The 15,499-nt window shown below is 35.9% G+C and overlaps 1 protein-coding gene across 1 annotated transcript in view; it reads right to left on the bottom strand.

The window, feature by feature from the left end:
• The window catches only part of INSC (INSC spindle orientation adaptor protein), a 79,567-nt gene that overhangs the window by 45,543 nt on the left and 18,525 nt on the right, over positions 1-15,499 (bottom strand). Inside the window, exons 2-5 of the mRNA XM_010225545.2 lie at positions 11,147-11,492; positions 10,628-10,680; positions 8,794-8,917; positions 6,214-6,327 (exon numbers count right to left, since the gene is read on the bottom strand). Of these exons, the coding sequence (XP_010223847.1) occupies positions 6,214-6,327; positions 8,794-8,917; positions 10,628-10,680; positions 11,147-11,492 (637 nt within the window). The remainder of the gene's footprint in view (positions 1-6,213; positions 6,328-8,793; positions 8,918-10,627; positions 10,681-11,146; positions 11,493-15,499) is intronic.

Below are 15,499 nucleotides of genomic sequence, written 5' to 3'. Positions count from 1 at the left end.
CTTCGTCCTCACAGGATCGTGAATTCCAGTATCTCGTGGTCATTGCAGCCAAGACTGCCCTAATCCTTCACATTTCCCACTGGACCATCTCTGTGTTCTCTGATACATACATATTTCTACAGATGTGGCAATTAATGGTAGAGATTTGAATATACACACATCCCACATAATGAAGAAGCATTTGAAATATTCCTGGTGAAAGATTAAAAAAAAAAAATCACATTACAGTAGCCAATTGAAAATAATAGGAAACAAGGACCAAGAGATAACCAGGAGTACTCTTAGATGTAGATGTATGTCTTATTTCTATGAGGTTAATGGAAACAAGAGGTTTATATCTAAAAGTAAAATTTGGTTCTGGTATTGTAAGAAGTGTAGAATTATTTTATATCTAGTACTGCTATATATAGCCTACTGCAGCAAGACATTTCTGAGCCTTTAAAATAAACGAAGATGGAACAACAGTTTTTTTCAGTCATAATTTTCTTCCACAAAAGGATATTAATATTTCACCCAATTAGTAATGAAGTAGCCAGCTTAGCACAGAGTTTTTCCCAAATTTCACCTAATTGCCCTTTTTTCCCCTCCAAATTCTCTTTTAAAGCCTCCATAATTCAACAGGATCAGAGACATTCTGCTTCTCTACTTGGATCATCATAAGTACAAGTTTACAGATGACAGCACTAAATCTCAAGTGATGGTAGTAAATTTTCTGCAAGCTTTCTGTATGACAAATAGATGTCCTGCTTTTGCCTGATGGACGGGTAATAATTTATTATATATTTATTATGCATTTTTCAGGAGGAGATCCAAACCGTTTATTTTGCACCTTTGTGCCATTACCAAGCTGTAAAAGGTTGATAACAAGTAATGAATCTAGAAAGCTGCAGTGAAATATGCGATTGTGTTTGAAATATGGGAAAAATGGAAAATGGGCAACATAGAGCCCAACTTTGCAGCATGTCAAAAGCACTCGGTTGCCCTGAGTTTCACTGCAATTTCACAGTATACCCCAGAACTTACTCATCTTTTCCCAAATTTGTCCCCTGCAGCTTTATCAGTGATGACAAAACTATTCTTTCTGACAGGAATCAACATAAGTTGATTACATGGGTGAACAGTGCCATTCAGACAAAGAAACCTAACAGTACTGGGCTTTGCCCGCTTTGGAAATTAAAGAATACCTTTCCAAACTCTTCTAGAACATGTAAGCATGCTATTGTTGATACCTTGTAGGTCTTTGGTCCAAAACTGAGAAGGCCAGATATCACATGCTTGCTGTAATTCAAGTTGCATCAAGGAGGGACTTCACATACTCTGTACAATCACAGATGATAAGAACTTACATGATGACCTATTTCTCTCCTTTTTTGAATTAATGTGAATTAAATATCCTGCAGACATCCCTAAGATGCTGTTCTGAAGGTTTAGCACCAGACAGCACAAACTATCCAAAAGATAATCACAAAAAGAGTGTGCAGAAGAAGAGTAATAATTCCTCTGCCACACTGCTCACTGATGCAAATAACTGAGGCAATACAGAAGGTGAAGGAGGATAGCAAGTCAGAACAAAAGTGCTTCAGTGCACACAGGTCCACTGATAGAATCACCACCATAATTGGGAATCAAACACCACTTTCGGCTCTTTTTGTAGGGGAATCCATTTCCTCGCTTAGAAACCTTTTAGAGGACCCTGTGACAGACCAATGTAGTATTAGCAATAAATCAAGAAGTTGATGTAAATTAAACTATTTTGGAACTCTCACAATGATAAAGAGCACAAGATCTTTGTTACTTTTGCATTTCCTTCATACTCAACATTTTAACACTGTTTTTGGATACCACTGAGTGGAGCTCAAATACCAATTTAGAAAAAATTAAACCTCTCAACATGCTGCCAAGATCCACTGCACATTTCTAAGTTGACCTCTTTCACAGCCTTGGGAACAGAGCAGTACTTTTTATGGTCAAACATCTATCCAAATCCAAATCATAAATAAATTAGTTAGGTGGTGCTACTTAACCTTGTCTTTGATTAGAACACAGGACTGGAGCATCACTCCACAAGCAGAAGCTTAAAAACATGGTTTCTGGGCAAGTACAAGAGATGACTTTGCAGGGATTTTTATTATCAGAAATAAAGTTGTTTCTTTGAAAGAATAAGGATACGTTATTCACCTGAGGTTGCATCTGCAGTTGCTGTTTGTTTGTTTTTTTTTTTGTTTTTTTTTTGTTTTTTTTTTTTAATGAAAACATGGGGGTCATCATATGACTACATTATTTACCCTTATGAACTCCAAAACATAGTTCTCGCTTTTTTCTTATATGTTGTTCATTCTAACAATCCCTATAAAGGGAAAATGATGGTTGCAAGGTATCTCTAATGTTACATCTTTAATATCAAATTGTACATTAATAATATCAACCTGTATACAAAGCTCAAGATGTATTTTTTCTCCCTTTTTGAAGTGGTTCATAATTAAGTACTGTCAGGAAAGATGCTAAAAGAAACACCAGTGGAGCTGAGGAGAATAGGAAAGCATCAGGATTTGAGGGAATGTTCAGAAGCCTTTGGAAGCTATCATGTCCCTGCCGAACCCCTGAGCTTTATTTAAATTGAAGATTTGGTGTTTGAGGCTTTCTCTCCTCCCCTCTTCTAATGAGATGACTGTAGCAACAAACTTCCCATTTCCTTTTTATGTAGAGGATCAGGTAGTGTATTATGAAAACACTTCTACGTTTTACCTAGCTAGAGCTGCAAGACAGTTCTTACATACATGACATGCTTGCAGACATGAGCTTCTGCTTCTGCAGACAAGCAGATTTTCCAGTTCCAGGAGATGCTGTAGTTGTCTCTTGGGAGTTTTGCAAACAGGAAGGCCTGCCAGTGGCCACTCTGGAGCATTATACTGCATCTCAAAATTTCTTTTCACTGTTAGCCTGAAGAAAGGCATTCCTCTGAAATACTTCTACTTCCTGGCAGGCTGAAAAAACGCCAAAAATCAAATGACAGGAACTGTATCTCTCCATCTCTTCTTAGTCAAATAATTCATGCAAATTTTTGTAAAAATACTATGCACTCAATTCCCACATGCTTTCAGGAAACTAGATCACTCATGCTTTCAGAAAACTGGATTTTCTTGGCATGTTTAAATATAAAATTGTTTGTTATGTTTCTTTTTAAGCGAATGTTTACCTTTCATTCATATAACTCAAATGGAATTATAAGTAACTGATAAAACTGAGAGTACTAAAGACTGATGAAAGTGAGAGCTGTTCACTACATTTTTAAAAACAATGCAACAAGGCCTAACTTCTGTTCAGTATATAAATCATTTTCACCAATTGTGGATGCAAAATGGCAATTATCTGACTGCACCTATTCAGAACTATTTGGCCTCTGCAAATAGAGACTTAGCGCTATGGAAATCCTCAGCTGCTTCTGTAGTGCAGCTTTCAGAGATTGTCCTGGGTTTTGTGGTTTCAATGTCTCTGCCTTCATAAAAATATTTTTATTCCGTTTTGTATGAAATTGGTATTTTTGCTCTCAATTAGGTTCTACCTAGATAGTACCTGGCTGATTTCTGAATACTATCAGAATTGTACTTTTAGGTAGAGGTGCTCCTGTGTATGTTGATTAGCTCCTTTTATATTACGAACGTGTCTAGCATTGAAATCAAGCATTTTAAGGACCTTAATTGTACAAAGATATAATATTATAAAGTTAAAAGGGAAAATCAAATGCAGCAAAGCTAAGAAACAAAACTGGAACGGGGAAGGAATGAAAGGAGAACAGGGAAGGAATATGAGAGGAAAACACTGTTCAAATGTTGAAATTATTAGCACCCATTGTGCCAGAAATATTCTTATTTGTATCAGTGGATTTTGAATCATGCTTCAAAATTACTTATGTTCATCATCTGCCAGATCATTCAGATTGTATATTGGTCTTGAAAAGATAAAGAGAACATCAGTTAATATCATGTTCAGGGTACAACATGAACACACACAGTATATTTTTTTCAGGTTTGGCAGTAATAAAGTCTTTTTACTTCTTTCAATAGTAAAGTTTGAGTGTTTGAGTTATACTGAAATCAGTCAAATTCTGAACTATTAACCAGTTAACCATAAATTTTTAAAAATGTTTCTTAATCTCTTTTGCCACTATTTTAATCTCTTTTTTAAATGCCCTCTCAAGAGAATTAACAATAAGTTAATTCCATTCCTGCTGTAATCATTAAGTAATGATTTCTCTTGATGTTTCTCTCGGGTTTAAATAGTATCCTAATGGGTATATTTTAGATACATCTTCAATTTTAAAAACGCTGAAGTCTTTTTCATTGGCAGCAAGTATTTCCAAAAACTGCTAAAATGACTGATCAATTTAAATAATTTATCTATTGCCCTTTTCAGTGAAAAATGGTTAAAAATAAATAAATAAATAAAGGAAATGAACAACATTCCAGAAATTCAGTCAATATGTCATAAAGAATTAAGTGTATTTTTGTATTCTGTGTATTTTTCAAACTCATCAGAAAAAATAAAGCAGATGTTATTCTCAAGCTGTAAACATACTATAAAATGTAGCTGTATGGGAATATGAAAGTCACAGTTCTGCTAGTTCTACCCAGCTGTCATGCCCCCATAACAGTGTAATGACATAAAATAAATATTCCTTGGGCAAATCTGCTGGCCTTGGGGTCTGCTCAGCAGTCTGGAATGTTTTACTTCATGACGAAACCATAATTATATAGCTCCTCTGGTGACGGCAGCAACAAAATACTGATATTTATTTTAGTCTGAACAACACTTTGAACTTTTGAGGCATATCATAATGTTATCTCAGCATTTTGACCAGTTTGGCCCACAGAAAAATAAAACTAATAAAGACAGGCAGGTTATACTTACTCCTTTAACTCTTGCTGAAAATTTTGAGAGAATCAGCAGAAGTCCGCCAAAGATAAATACCCTTGACTAATGATGCCACCCTGTGCCATGTGCTCTGGATGCCCCTGCTGCAGCAGGGGGGTTGGACTAGATGATCTCTAGAGGTCCCTTCCAACCTCAACCATTCTGTGATTCTGTGATGTATTTTAGGACTAAACTCAGAGCTGTGCTGCAAACCAAGAAACTGCAACCAAATCTTTTGCTTCACATGTCTTGATGTCGGAATAACCCCCCACTTCCCTTTCATAAGTGCAAAATAACTGCTTGAACAAGGAACTGAGATGTTAATAGAAGGAATTTGTGTTTTAAAGCATACAGCCACTAAGAATTTGGCTCATTGCTTTTCCAGTCCAATGTACAATCCGCAGCAAAGAAGTTTTAAGTTCTGATTCAACAGATTTATTTTGGGAAAATGGTGTTGTATATGCCAGTAGACTTCAAAAACTGACATCTGAAAATGTTAATCAGGAATGAAGTTTTATTTTAAGCTTAGCAATTGATCATGTTTGAAAGACTTAAGACAGCTATATATCACAAGGACTTAAAAGCTTCCTGTTCCTCTGCTTGCCCATGCAACTTTACTTTAAATCTCTTATCTACAGGCTATTGAATTAGCAATACTACATGAGCCAGCTAAACCTGTGCGGAAATTCTTACCATTTTACTTATATTCTGGCAACTGAAAAAATAATTCCACAATTGCGCAAGTGCAAGAAGAAGCAATTCATCTCTAGTAAGCAGGAATTTTGGAGAGTGCAGGAGGGGCAGAGGTGGGGAAAATAAAACAACAGCCTTCAAATGTCTAAGGTCATGAGTAAGACAGAATCAGACCGTTTACAACAACAGCCAACAAAAGGGCAAGAAAAAAAAAATTAAACAGAGGTTCTACCTGGAATTGGGACTGTATGGGAAGGAGTGGGAAGAGCAGTCAAAATCAGCATCAGGTCCAAGACACTGGACCTGATGACTCCTGAGGTCCGTTCAAATCTAAATTATTCTATGAAATAACATCACGAAGAATCGTTAACTGAAAGGAGGTCTATTGTCTGCTGTTTATCTCCTCACTGTTGCATACTTGTTTTATTTTTAAAACCAGAAAAGCAAGAGTAGTTTCTCAGAGTAAACTGTTTGAACTCCTCCACCTCCTACAATACAAAATTCCATCTAATTACTGTATGTTTGAAAGCTCACAACCAGTACTAAGTAAAATGATTAATTCACTACCACCATGAGTTTTACTTTGAATTAATGTATATACATCCTTACCTTAGCTATGATGCGGCACAGATGAGCACCTTCCTGGGTAAGGCTGAATAAACTACTAAGAGCCGACTCAGTGATGTACACATTGTCTGACAATTCTATTTGTCTCAGCAGATTCTATGTGAAATAAGATAATACAAACAAGTTATTTCCAGTGGAGAAAAAAAATCATATTGTATTTAAACTTGAGATGGAGGACAAAATCTAGTTCATCAATGTCATGTTCTTCTCACCCAAAGAAAAGGGGAATACACATAATATAGGAAGGAGTCTGACTCTGACAAGACTTTATCATATTTACTTATATTTGAATAATGTACCTAAAAGTGATCTTCACGAATTCTTTCAAACTCATACCTGTTTTCCTATTCCATTCATATTTTAGAGAGCTCTGCAGCTATTTTGTAAGTTCTTATTTGTTTTGACCTAGAATTAAACTAAAATTTTCAGAAATTCTCAGGGTAGAATTTGTGTAACACAAGGCGATATAAAATTTCCACCTTGGTACTGCTCTAATTTAAAACTACTTTCTAAGGCTCCATATCCATATCCATCACTGTTTTCAAACTACATAGGAAAAAAAAACCTCTCATTAACCAGTGCAGACAACCCTTGGTTTAAGGAGAAAATACATTTCATATATTGGAGAATTAAACTAAATACACTATCTTCCTAAAGAGTTTACATACTTTTTGCATACAAATCATTGCAGCTGCACAGATTAACAGAGCATTAGAAGAATATGAAGTTTGTTGAATTTTACTCTCTGCAAGTGCATATAATCATTGCAGGAAGAACGAATTACACTACAGAAGGAAAAGAGCGAACATTTTCATTTTCAGTGCAACTTTGAAAGAAGTGCAAAGAAACAGCTCACACTTTACACTGTAATTGATACAAAATTCTGTTAGTATCCCTTAAAAAGGCTTTGTTCTCCTTTCTCCCACTTTTAGTATTTCTGCTTAGAAAAGTGTTCTGAAAAATGAGATAATTTATTGGTTTATACATTGAAATTAATCCTCTCCTAAATAAAAACTTGATAAACTACTTGGAAAAAAACTCTAGGGTAAAAAAAATAAGCTATGAGTTCTGGCCTCTGGCAGAAAGCTTCAGACTAGCAGACTACCCGCTGACAGTATGGTTTTATGTCAGAAGTCAGTTACACATGACTGAAAAGCTCTGAAAACTGCTCCTAAAATCTTTTCTATTAACGACTTCTCTTATAAGTCTTCAGCTGTTTAAATGCAGTATGGTGTAAAGTAATTAATTCTACTTCCTTAAAAGAGCAGAATTTAATACACATCATTAAGTGTCAAAGTGTCCAACACATAACTACTGGCAATGAAGAACTATTCCAGAATAATCAGATTAAAAAGATGAGGCATCAAAACAATTACAACCTACTCACCAAATTTGCCGTATAGAACCCTTTGGTGATGTGCAATTATTTACGTACTTGGACTTATACATAGCATTTCATGTAGTTCTCATAAATCCTAGCCAAAATCCATTAGCAAGAAGCTTGTTAGTTTGACCGTAGGTCTGAGAATATATTCTGGGGATTCTTATTTCCCAGCCGTAATCTCTTAAAACTATGAAGGATGATGATGAGAGAGACACACAACAGGGTTTGCTACCTTAAAGCACCAAGGTATATTATAATTTAAGCAATATCATGCAGTAATTTTGTTTTACAATGCAGTAAATTTCTTTTTCTTTAGCTCAATTTCCCCCCCCCCCACAGGTACAGCATAAAATTTCAGCATGACAGCTGTTCTGAAAGTACAAAGGAATTGAGCATAACTGCATTTGATGGGGCTTTTTTGTTTTTTGTTTTTTTTTTTTTGAGGAAGATCAAAGGGTAGAAAGGGATTAAGAGATTACTAATGGAATGTAAAGAAAGAAATCAATTTTAGTCAAGACAGGTTGGTTAGTTAGAAGTTGCTATGATCTCAAGAATGCTTTAACTTAAAAAAAAATCTGCAGTCTTAATCTAACTACTCAATGTATTTTCCTACTTTTTAATCAGCACTGGAATTTGCATATCATGTCTGTAAAGATGCATCATTAATTCTGAAGAAATATACATATATGAAAGACTTCGATAGCGTAGATTCTCACACCTTCAGGTGTTTATTTTCTTGTTTGCCATATAAGAAGTTATATTCTCTTCTGATGCAGAAAGAATGCTGATAGTTGCAAATACTTCGCACATAATGTGACATTTTATCACTACTTCTTAGAAACTATAATATACACTGCTTAAAAAAGCAAGTGCCATGTAATAATATACTTTATTCATAACACATTATAAAAGTTTAGTTTTTAATGAGAATCACTGAGAGCAGGATGGACTTTTTTTTAAGGTTTGTAAAGAAAGGCATTGACTAACTAAGGGGACAGTAAATGGGTTCAGAGTGTTAATAAGACACTGGGCAGAGATGAGCTTGTATTCTGGAAAAAACAGATAAATGCATATGGAATAACAGTAAGGCCACAGTAAAAAATAAAATACTTTTTTTTTTTTTTTAATTCTTTCTTTCTTTTCTTAAAAGCAAACAAACAGAAAAAAAAAACACTGACCTGTGCTTCATTTGTTAAAATCAGCTCTATCAACTGGCCAAAATACTGAGCAACAGTAGTGAGTGTTTCATTAATACAAGACTTCATGGATCTCAGTATCTGCTCATCCTCAGTTTGTATGCATCTGAAAAGCAGAAAGAGGAAAGTTGGAAAAGATGAAGGAAAAGCAATAGGCAACAATTGTTTTATCAAGTTAACTGTCACACACTCGAGCTTTTCAGCCCTCTATGCAAAAAGATTATACAGAGCAGCTTTACAGAGTTAATATAATTCTGTAATCAGTGACACTCAGCCATAGCTGAATATGCAAAAATACAAGATAAAGATAGAAAAGATATACAATTCAAATAAAATAACTAATATTTCCTCTCAGAAATGCATTCACATCAATGGAAGATATGCCTGGTTGGCTTGAGCAGCGTCTCAGTTTACACAGTAGTTCGCTTATCAGTTGTATCCATTTCTTATCCATGACCTGTATCAACTTATTGACCAACACTCAAGGAGCGCAAGGAATGATCTGGGACAGACACTGAACAGAGCTCTCATTAAAGTCAGTATGTCCTAAGGGAGCATACACGAGTTTCTAAGCTATGTGGGTTTGCCACAAACAAACAAACAAACAAACAAACAAACAACAACAACAAAAAACACAGCAGCATTCAGGAAATCTTATTTCCTGATAATTAGCTGGTGTCTTTTTCCCGGTGATGTCCAGAGCATAATGACCTGCACAATATTTAAAGAAATCACAAAGAAACTGTTGACTGAACTATGCTACAGAATAACTTCTCTCAGTCAGTGGAAAACATCATAAGAACTAAAGGAAAATCTTATTTTTTGGTCTCTTATGCAAACAGCATTCTAAAGCATGTAGAGCTGAGTAAACCTACAATTTAAAACAATATATATTTATTCATGTTTGAGTTACTAATATGTGGATATGCACAAGAGGGACGCGGAACCATTGGAGAGTCCAACGCAGGGCTACGAGGATGATCAGAGGCCTGGAACACCTGCCCTATGAGGAGAGGCTGAGGGAGCTGGGCCTGTTCAGCCTGGAGAAGAGAAGGCTGAGAGGGGATCTGATCAGTGTCTATAAGTACCTCAAGGGAGGCAGTGAGGAGGATGCGGCCGGCCTCTTCTCACTGGTGGCCAGTGTCAGGACAAGAGGAAATGGTGAAAAACCAAAGCACTAAAAGTTCCACAGGAACTTAAGGAAAAATTTCTTGACAGTGAGGGTAACAGAGCACTGGAAGGGGTTGCCAAGAGAGGCTGTGGAGTCTCCTTCTCTGGCGATCTTCAAAACTCGCCTGGATGTCACCCTGTGCCACTTGCTCTAAGTGACCATGCGTGGTAATGGGGGGTTGGACTAGATGACCTCCAGAGGTCCCTTCCAATCTTAACAATTCTGTGATTCTATGATTCTGTATACATGCATGAACACATTGCACCCCAAATCGTCAACGTAAGTTTTCACACACAGACTGAAATCTCATCTCTCGAAAACTCAATGGGAGTTTCACCGATTATATCATTAGAGACAGACTTTCTCACTTGATGTCCAAAAAGCCCTGAAAAATCTACTTGGACACAGCTTTGTGTCTACGCGAGGGTCTTTGGGCAACAACAGCTTCCCATCTTTCATTAGGATGTACTTTAGATAAAAGCAAGTCACAATGCCCACAACAGGGGCTAAACATTTAGGAAGCTTTTCAGAGCTACAGGGGCTCAGTTCAAACATTTGAGAGTGTCAGTGGCTTTGCACTTCTCATTACAAATTCTGCAATATAAAACAGCAAAACAAATATTTGAGACAGAAAATTTGATTTACCTTTCTGTGAACGCTGTAAACTCTGAACATTTGTCTAGTAAGAGTTTTTCAAACTGCAGAGAGAGAGAGAGAGAGAAAGAGACTTTAAAGTAACATGCCATATACATGATTGCTCATAAAAATAAATAATGGTTGTTTATTATAGTTAGGTAAAAACCCTTCAGAAACTTAATATTTTGTACAAATGACCTTTTCCCACTTTTTAAGCAATGCGTACAAGTAAAACTGAAGATAAAGAAAGTGAAACTTTTAAAATCTTAATAAAAAAAGAGAACTTACAGATGGCGGGGTCTAATCGTTTCAGTTCAGCAGTCCTTAAAAACTATTTTTTTCAACATAATTTGTCACCATTTTCAACATTCAGAACCATATAATAAAAAAGACAAAATGTTTCAACAACAAAAAAAGGTTCTAGAAAAACTAAGCACCAGCAATGGGATCCAAATATTTATTACAAATTACTTAAAATAAATAGTAATTATTACAATAAAAATAAGGTATCTGGAAAGGTACTCCTACCTTGTGCATTTCTTCTGAAGAATTCCTGGTGAACATATTGTGTTCATTTATCATTGAACGTACATGGCAGTTGACGCGCACTGTCATGCTGTGGACTCTTTGCCATCTGTTCTTCTCCAGTTTTTGAGCAATCCTGGTAAACTCTGTGCTTACAATCCAGGCTCTTTTTAATAGCAACTGCAAGTTATCACATGTACTATGTTGTGAGGAAAGCATAAGTTCATTTTCTTCATCCTTCTCAATGCTGATTGGTTTGGACTGGAGAATACACATACATTCACAATCCGTCATCAACTTCAGATCTTCCATCCATCGCTGAACAGAGTCCACCTGAATTAAGTGCATGCTAGAAGACAGAAAAAGAGGAAAGAATAAGGTGAAATCTTAAGTAATTTAGATTAGCCGTCAGAAATACCCTATTTAAGCTACATCCACCTACTAGGTGGCAACTGATTGAACAAATAACATACTGTAGTAATGCAGCAACATGTTTCCTATTCCAAAGGTGGATTTTTTTTTAATATACTTACACCATATCACATGTTATGAAATTATCTGTGTAAAATCTGAAGAGACAATAGCTAGGTAAACTGGAACAGTTCAGACAAGGTTCTGGCAGAACTGGCCCTATAGTTCCCTGTAAATTCAGTGTTTAATATGACAGGGAAGTAGTGCTTGCTTGTTCTCTGTGGGAATGCAGTCTCAGCTTCTCCTAAGCATTATTTGCTAGTTAGTCACTAAACAGAAAAATTTTTTACTTTGCAGCAACCTTACATCCATACTGACAGACAAACCATGGCTAATGATAGTCTGAAACATCACTTTCTCCTGCATCATAACACCATAACTTCAGATGTGTTATCTTCCTGATAAAGTTCTTTATCTTTCCTGTTCTTTCATACCACACTCTGTATGATTTTGACAAATCATTTGCAAAACACGTTTTCTGCACTACTGCAAAGGTTCTGTGATCTGGTCAAGCCAACATAACTTGTTCATGAAATATGCCCCAATACAAAGCCAGCAGGTAATAAGCCTGCATTTCACACCCTTTGGCAGTGATACAGCTAATAAATAAAACAAGACAGCAGTTGCACATCTCTGGGCTGTTCTGAGCTTGCTTTCATGAGGGAAAAGATGAATTAGCACTGGAAGAATCCAAATAAATGAACATGGAAGACAATTAAGAAATTCAATGAAAGGAAGCACAGCCGTGTTTAGTTATGACTTTATTCAAACCTCCGTCAGCATCATACAGCTACTCTGACAGTGGAGTTGACTGCAGGTGACCTGGCTATGTGGTACAGCAGTTTGTATTCATTTTTTCCAAGATGCTATCTGTAACAGAAAGTTTGTATTACATTCCCTTTCCTTCTACATCAGATATTGACTTATTGCATTCTGCACCACAGTAATAATGCTCTGTACTGTCCTATAAAACCTTCTGCAAAAACAGATTCTGCAATTGCATTAGCCAAGCTAAAGATGATTGGCAGATGGCCTTGTTAATTCCTGTGCTTCCATATATACTAAGAACCAGCTGAATTCAAGGAATTCTCTCCTAAAATTCATAAACAAACAAAAATTATTTCATACATACAAAGAGTAAATTCACCTCAAAAGTCTTTTAATATAATCCAGTACTGTTTAAGATACAAGAAACTGCTTTCATTGATCCAATTCCTTTTTTCACCACGCTGGATGAACCTACATTTAATTTTAAACTTTACAGGCTATTGTTATTTAAGGTCCTTATTGCACTCAGCTTTGAATACTGTGTAATTGCATTTCATGAACAACTGGGGCTATTTTGGCTATATGTAATCTCCTTACAGCTTTTTTTTGATCTGAAACAAGTTTCCCTAGCAGACAAAAACAACAACTTTAGACGTCTGAGACCATGATTTATAACGACATGCGCAATTTGCATGTTTTACAGGATAAACTCATTTGACATAGAATAATGTATTTTTCCTTTCTAATGTGCTCTGTGATAACTGACCAAATTAAGAAGGTACAAATAAACATCCTAACATTACACACCTGCATGGAAAAACCCTAGAATTAAAGCTTAGTCACATAAAACGAAGAACTGCTGATGTTGCTTTCAATCCCAAAAAGCTGGCTTTCACTCAGGTGAGGAAAAAAAAAAAAGACGACGACAAACTTGCATCCCCCCCCCCCACACACAAAAAAAAAAAAAAAAAAAAAAAAAAAAAAGAGAGATTTTCAAGAAATTCTCCTTGTTAGCCTGTGTTCCCAGTAGTCACTGACATAAGCCCAACTGTCCAATCTGGAATGTTCTGTTGTTTCACATAACTCACAACTATTGGTAACTCCCAACAGCGTCAGAAATAATATAATTCTCCCTCTTTCAGAAGAAAAGAGTTGCAGAAAACTCTCCCATTCACCATGTCAGTGTTTCTGTGACATTGCTCTTTCTGGGGGAAAAAGTAATATTAGTCAAGAAAAATACATAAATGATTTTCCTGCATCTCCATTTCCCTCTACTTGGAAAGAAAAATCTTCCTGAACATTTGGCAGATAAATCTGCAGACTAAGTTTTTATATATTAAACCAAGTAAAGTAAAAAAAGAGAACATTTGTAACTAGCTTTTAAAAATCATACTCCAGACAGCATTTACTGAACTCTGAAAACAAGCTGAAAATTTCCATCTTACCTCCCATTACTGAAAAGATACTACAGATATAAAATAAAAACAACCATAATGGGTCAAACCGAAAATCTGTCTAGCCCATTATCCTGCTCCCAACATGGCCATTAGCAGATGCATAAGGGAAGATTATAAGAGACATGGCAAGAGCTGAGCAACCCCTCCTTTCCATCTTCTAGCAATTAGCGCTTTAGGGAGTTCCTAAGCCAGAAGTTGTGTCTGAGCAGGATGTTTACACAATTCATGGAACAAAAGTAGCCATTAATCCCTTTTTGAACTCACTGGGGCTTCTGGCCTTTAAAACAACTAGTGGTATTGTCTCACATTGTTTATGTTTTGTATGAAAAAGTATTTATTTTGTTTGCTTTAAACCTGCTGGTGGAATGTATTAACATTAGTAAGATAAGGCATACTGAAATGTTAGTTACATGTTCCTTTTGAGTAATTATTTTATTTCCTTTGTCATATCCTCTCACTTATCTCTTTTCCAAGTTACCAAAACTCAATCAATTAGTCTGTCCTCATGCAGCAGTGATTTCACACCTCTGATCATACCTGTGCCCTTCTTTTAACCTTCTCTAGTTCTCTTGAGTCTTTCCAAGATGAGAAGGTAAGAACAGTACACAATATCCAAGATTCAGGCATGTTATGGATTTATATAACTCCATTATTTTCACTGCTGTCCCTATTTTTAAAAGGATTTCCCAAATTACATTCCCTTTACTTGTTTTTCAAATATCAAATAATGTGTGTGATAATTTATAATTTAGAATCCATAGTTCTATATATATGATTAGAGAGACTCTTGCTTTCAGCTCCCATCTCCTCCTCCCATGTACTACTCTGCATTCATTGACATTCAGTTTCATCCAATATTTTATCTTTAAGAGAATCTATTTGAGAGACATTTCAGTGACTTTTTGTGGCTGTTTTATTTTGAATTATTCTGAGTAATTTTGTATCAGCTGTGTGATTTGTTATCCTGCTATTGCAACTGTTTTCAAGGAATTTAGCAACTATATTGAGCAACACAATACTACCACATGGGGCTTTACCGTGTGATTTGGCTTAGTGCTAATGGAGTAACAGTTGTGGGGCAGTTGGTCAGGTATATGCATAATAATTCCTCACCAGTCAGAATTTCTGAATTTAGTATTTCAGGGTATACTGACAAAAGAAAAGCAATTTATCTAGACTTTGCACTATAAAAGTAGCATTTCATGTAAAAACTGCAGTAAAAATAATTCAGCGCAAAATAAAATTTCTGTCTGGTTGGTGTGCCAAAAGCAGAGTCTTCTCTAAATTGCTGCATATTGACAAAGTCATTTGGTATCACTGGCTGAAGCCAAGAGCACATTAAAAGCATATAGCCTCAACAGATGCACGAGATCCTGTTCCATACAGACATTCCTACACTACGTGACACATTGCAGGCAGACTTCATCCTCTAAAAGTGGACCCAAGGATCACTAGATCTGTCTCAAAACTTTTCCAGCTCGGAGCTCTCTACCTCAGTTTAACTGGCAGCTCATACAAATAAACGTTAACAATGAAAAAGAGTTATGCCTCCATTGCAACACTATATTTCACTAAGTGCAAAAATCTCATGTTTTGTAACACCATGTGGAAATCTGAACTGATCCATCCATATGAATAATTCCAGTGGCCATTATATTTA

This window comes from Tinamus guttatus, unplaced genomic scaffold, assembly GCF_059628265.1.
Source record: "Tinamus guttatus ecotype Peru unplaced genomic scaffold, ASM5962826v1 Tinamus_guttatus_pri_ptg000240l, whole genome shotgun sequence".
In the NCBI taxonomy this organism is placed as follows: Eukaryota; Metazoa; Chordata; class Aves; order Tinamiformes; family Tinamidae; genus Tinamus; species Tinamus guttatus.
The sequence above is the reverse complement of the archived record's forward strand: the minus strand, read 5'-3'. Positions and strand labels throughout refer to the sequence as shown.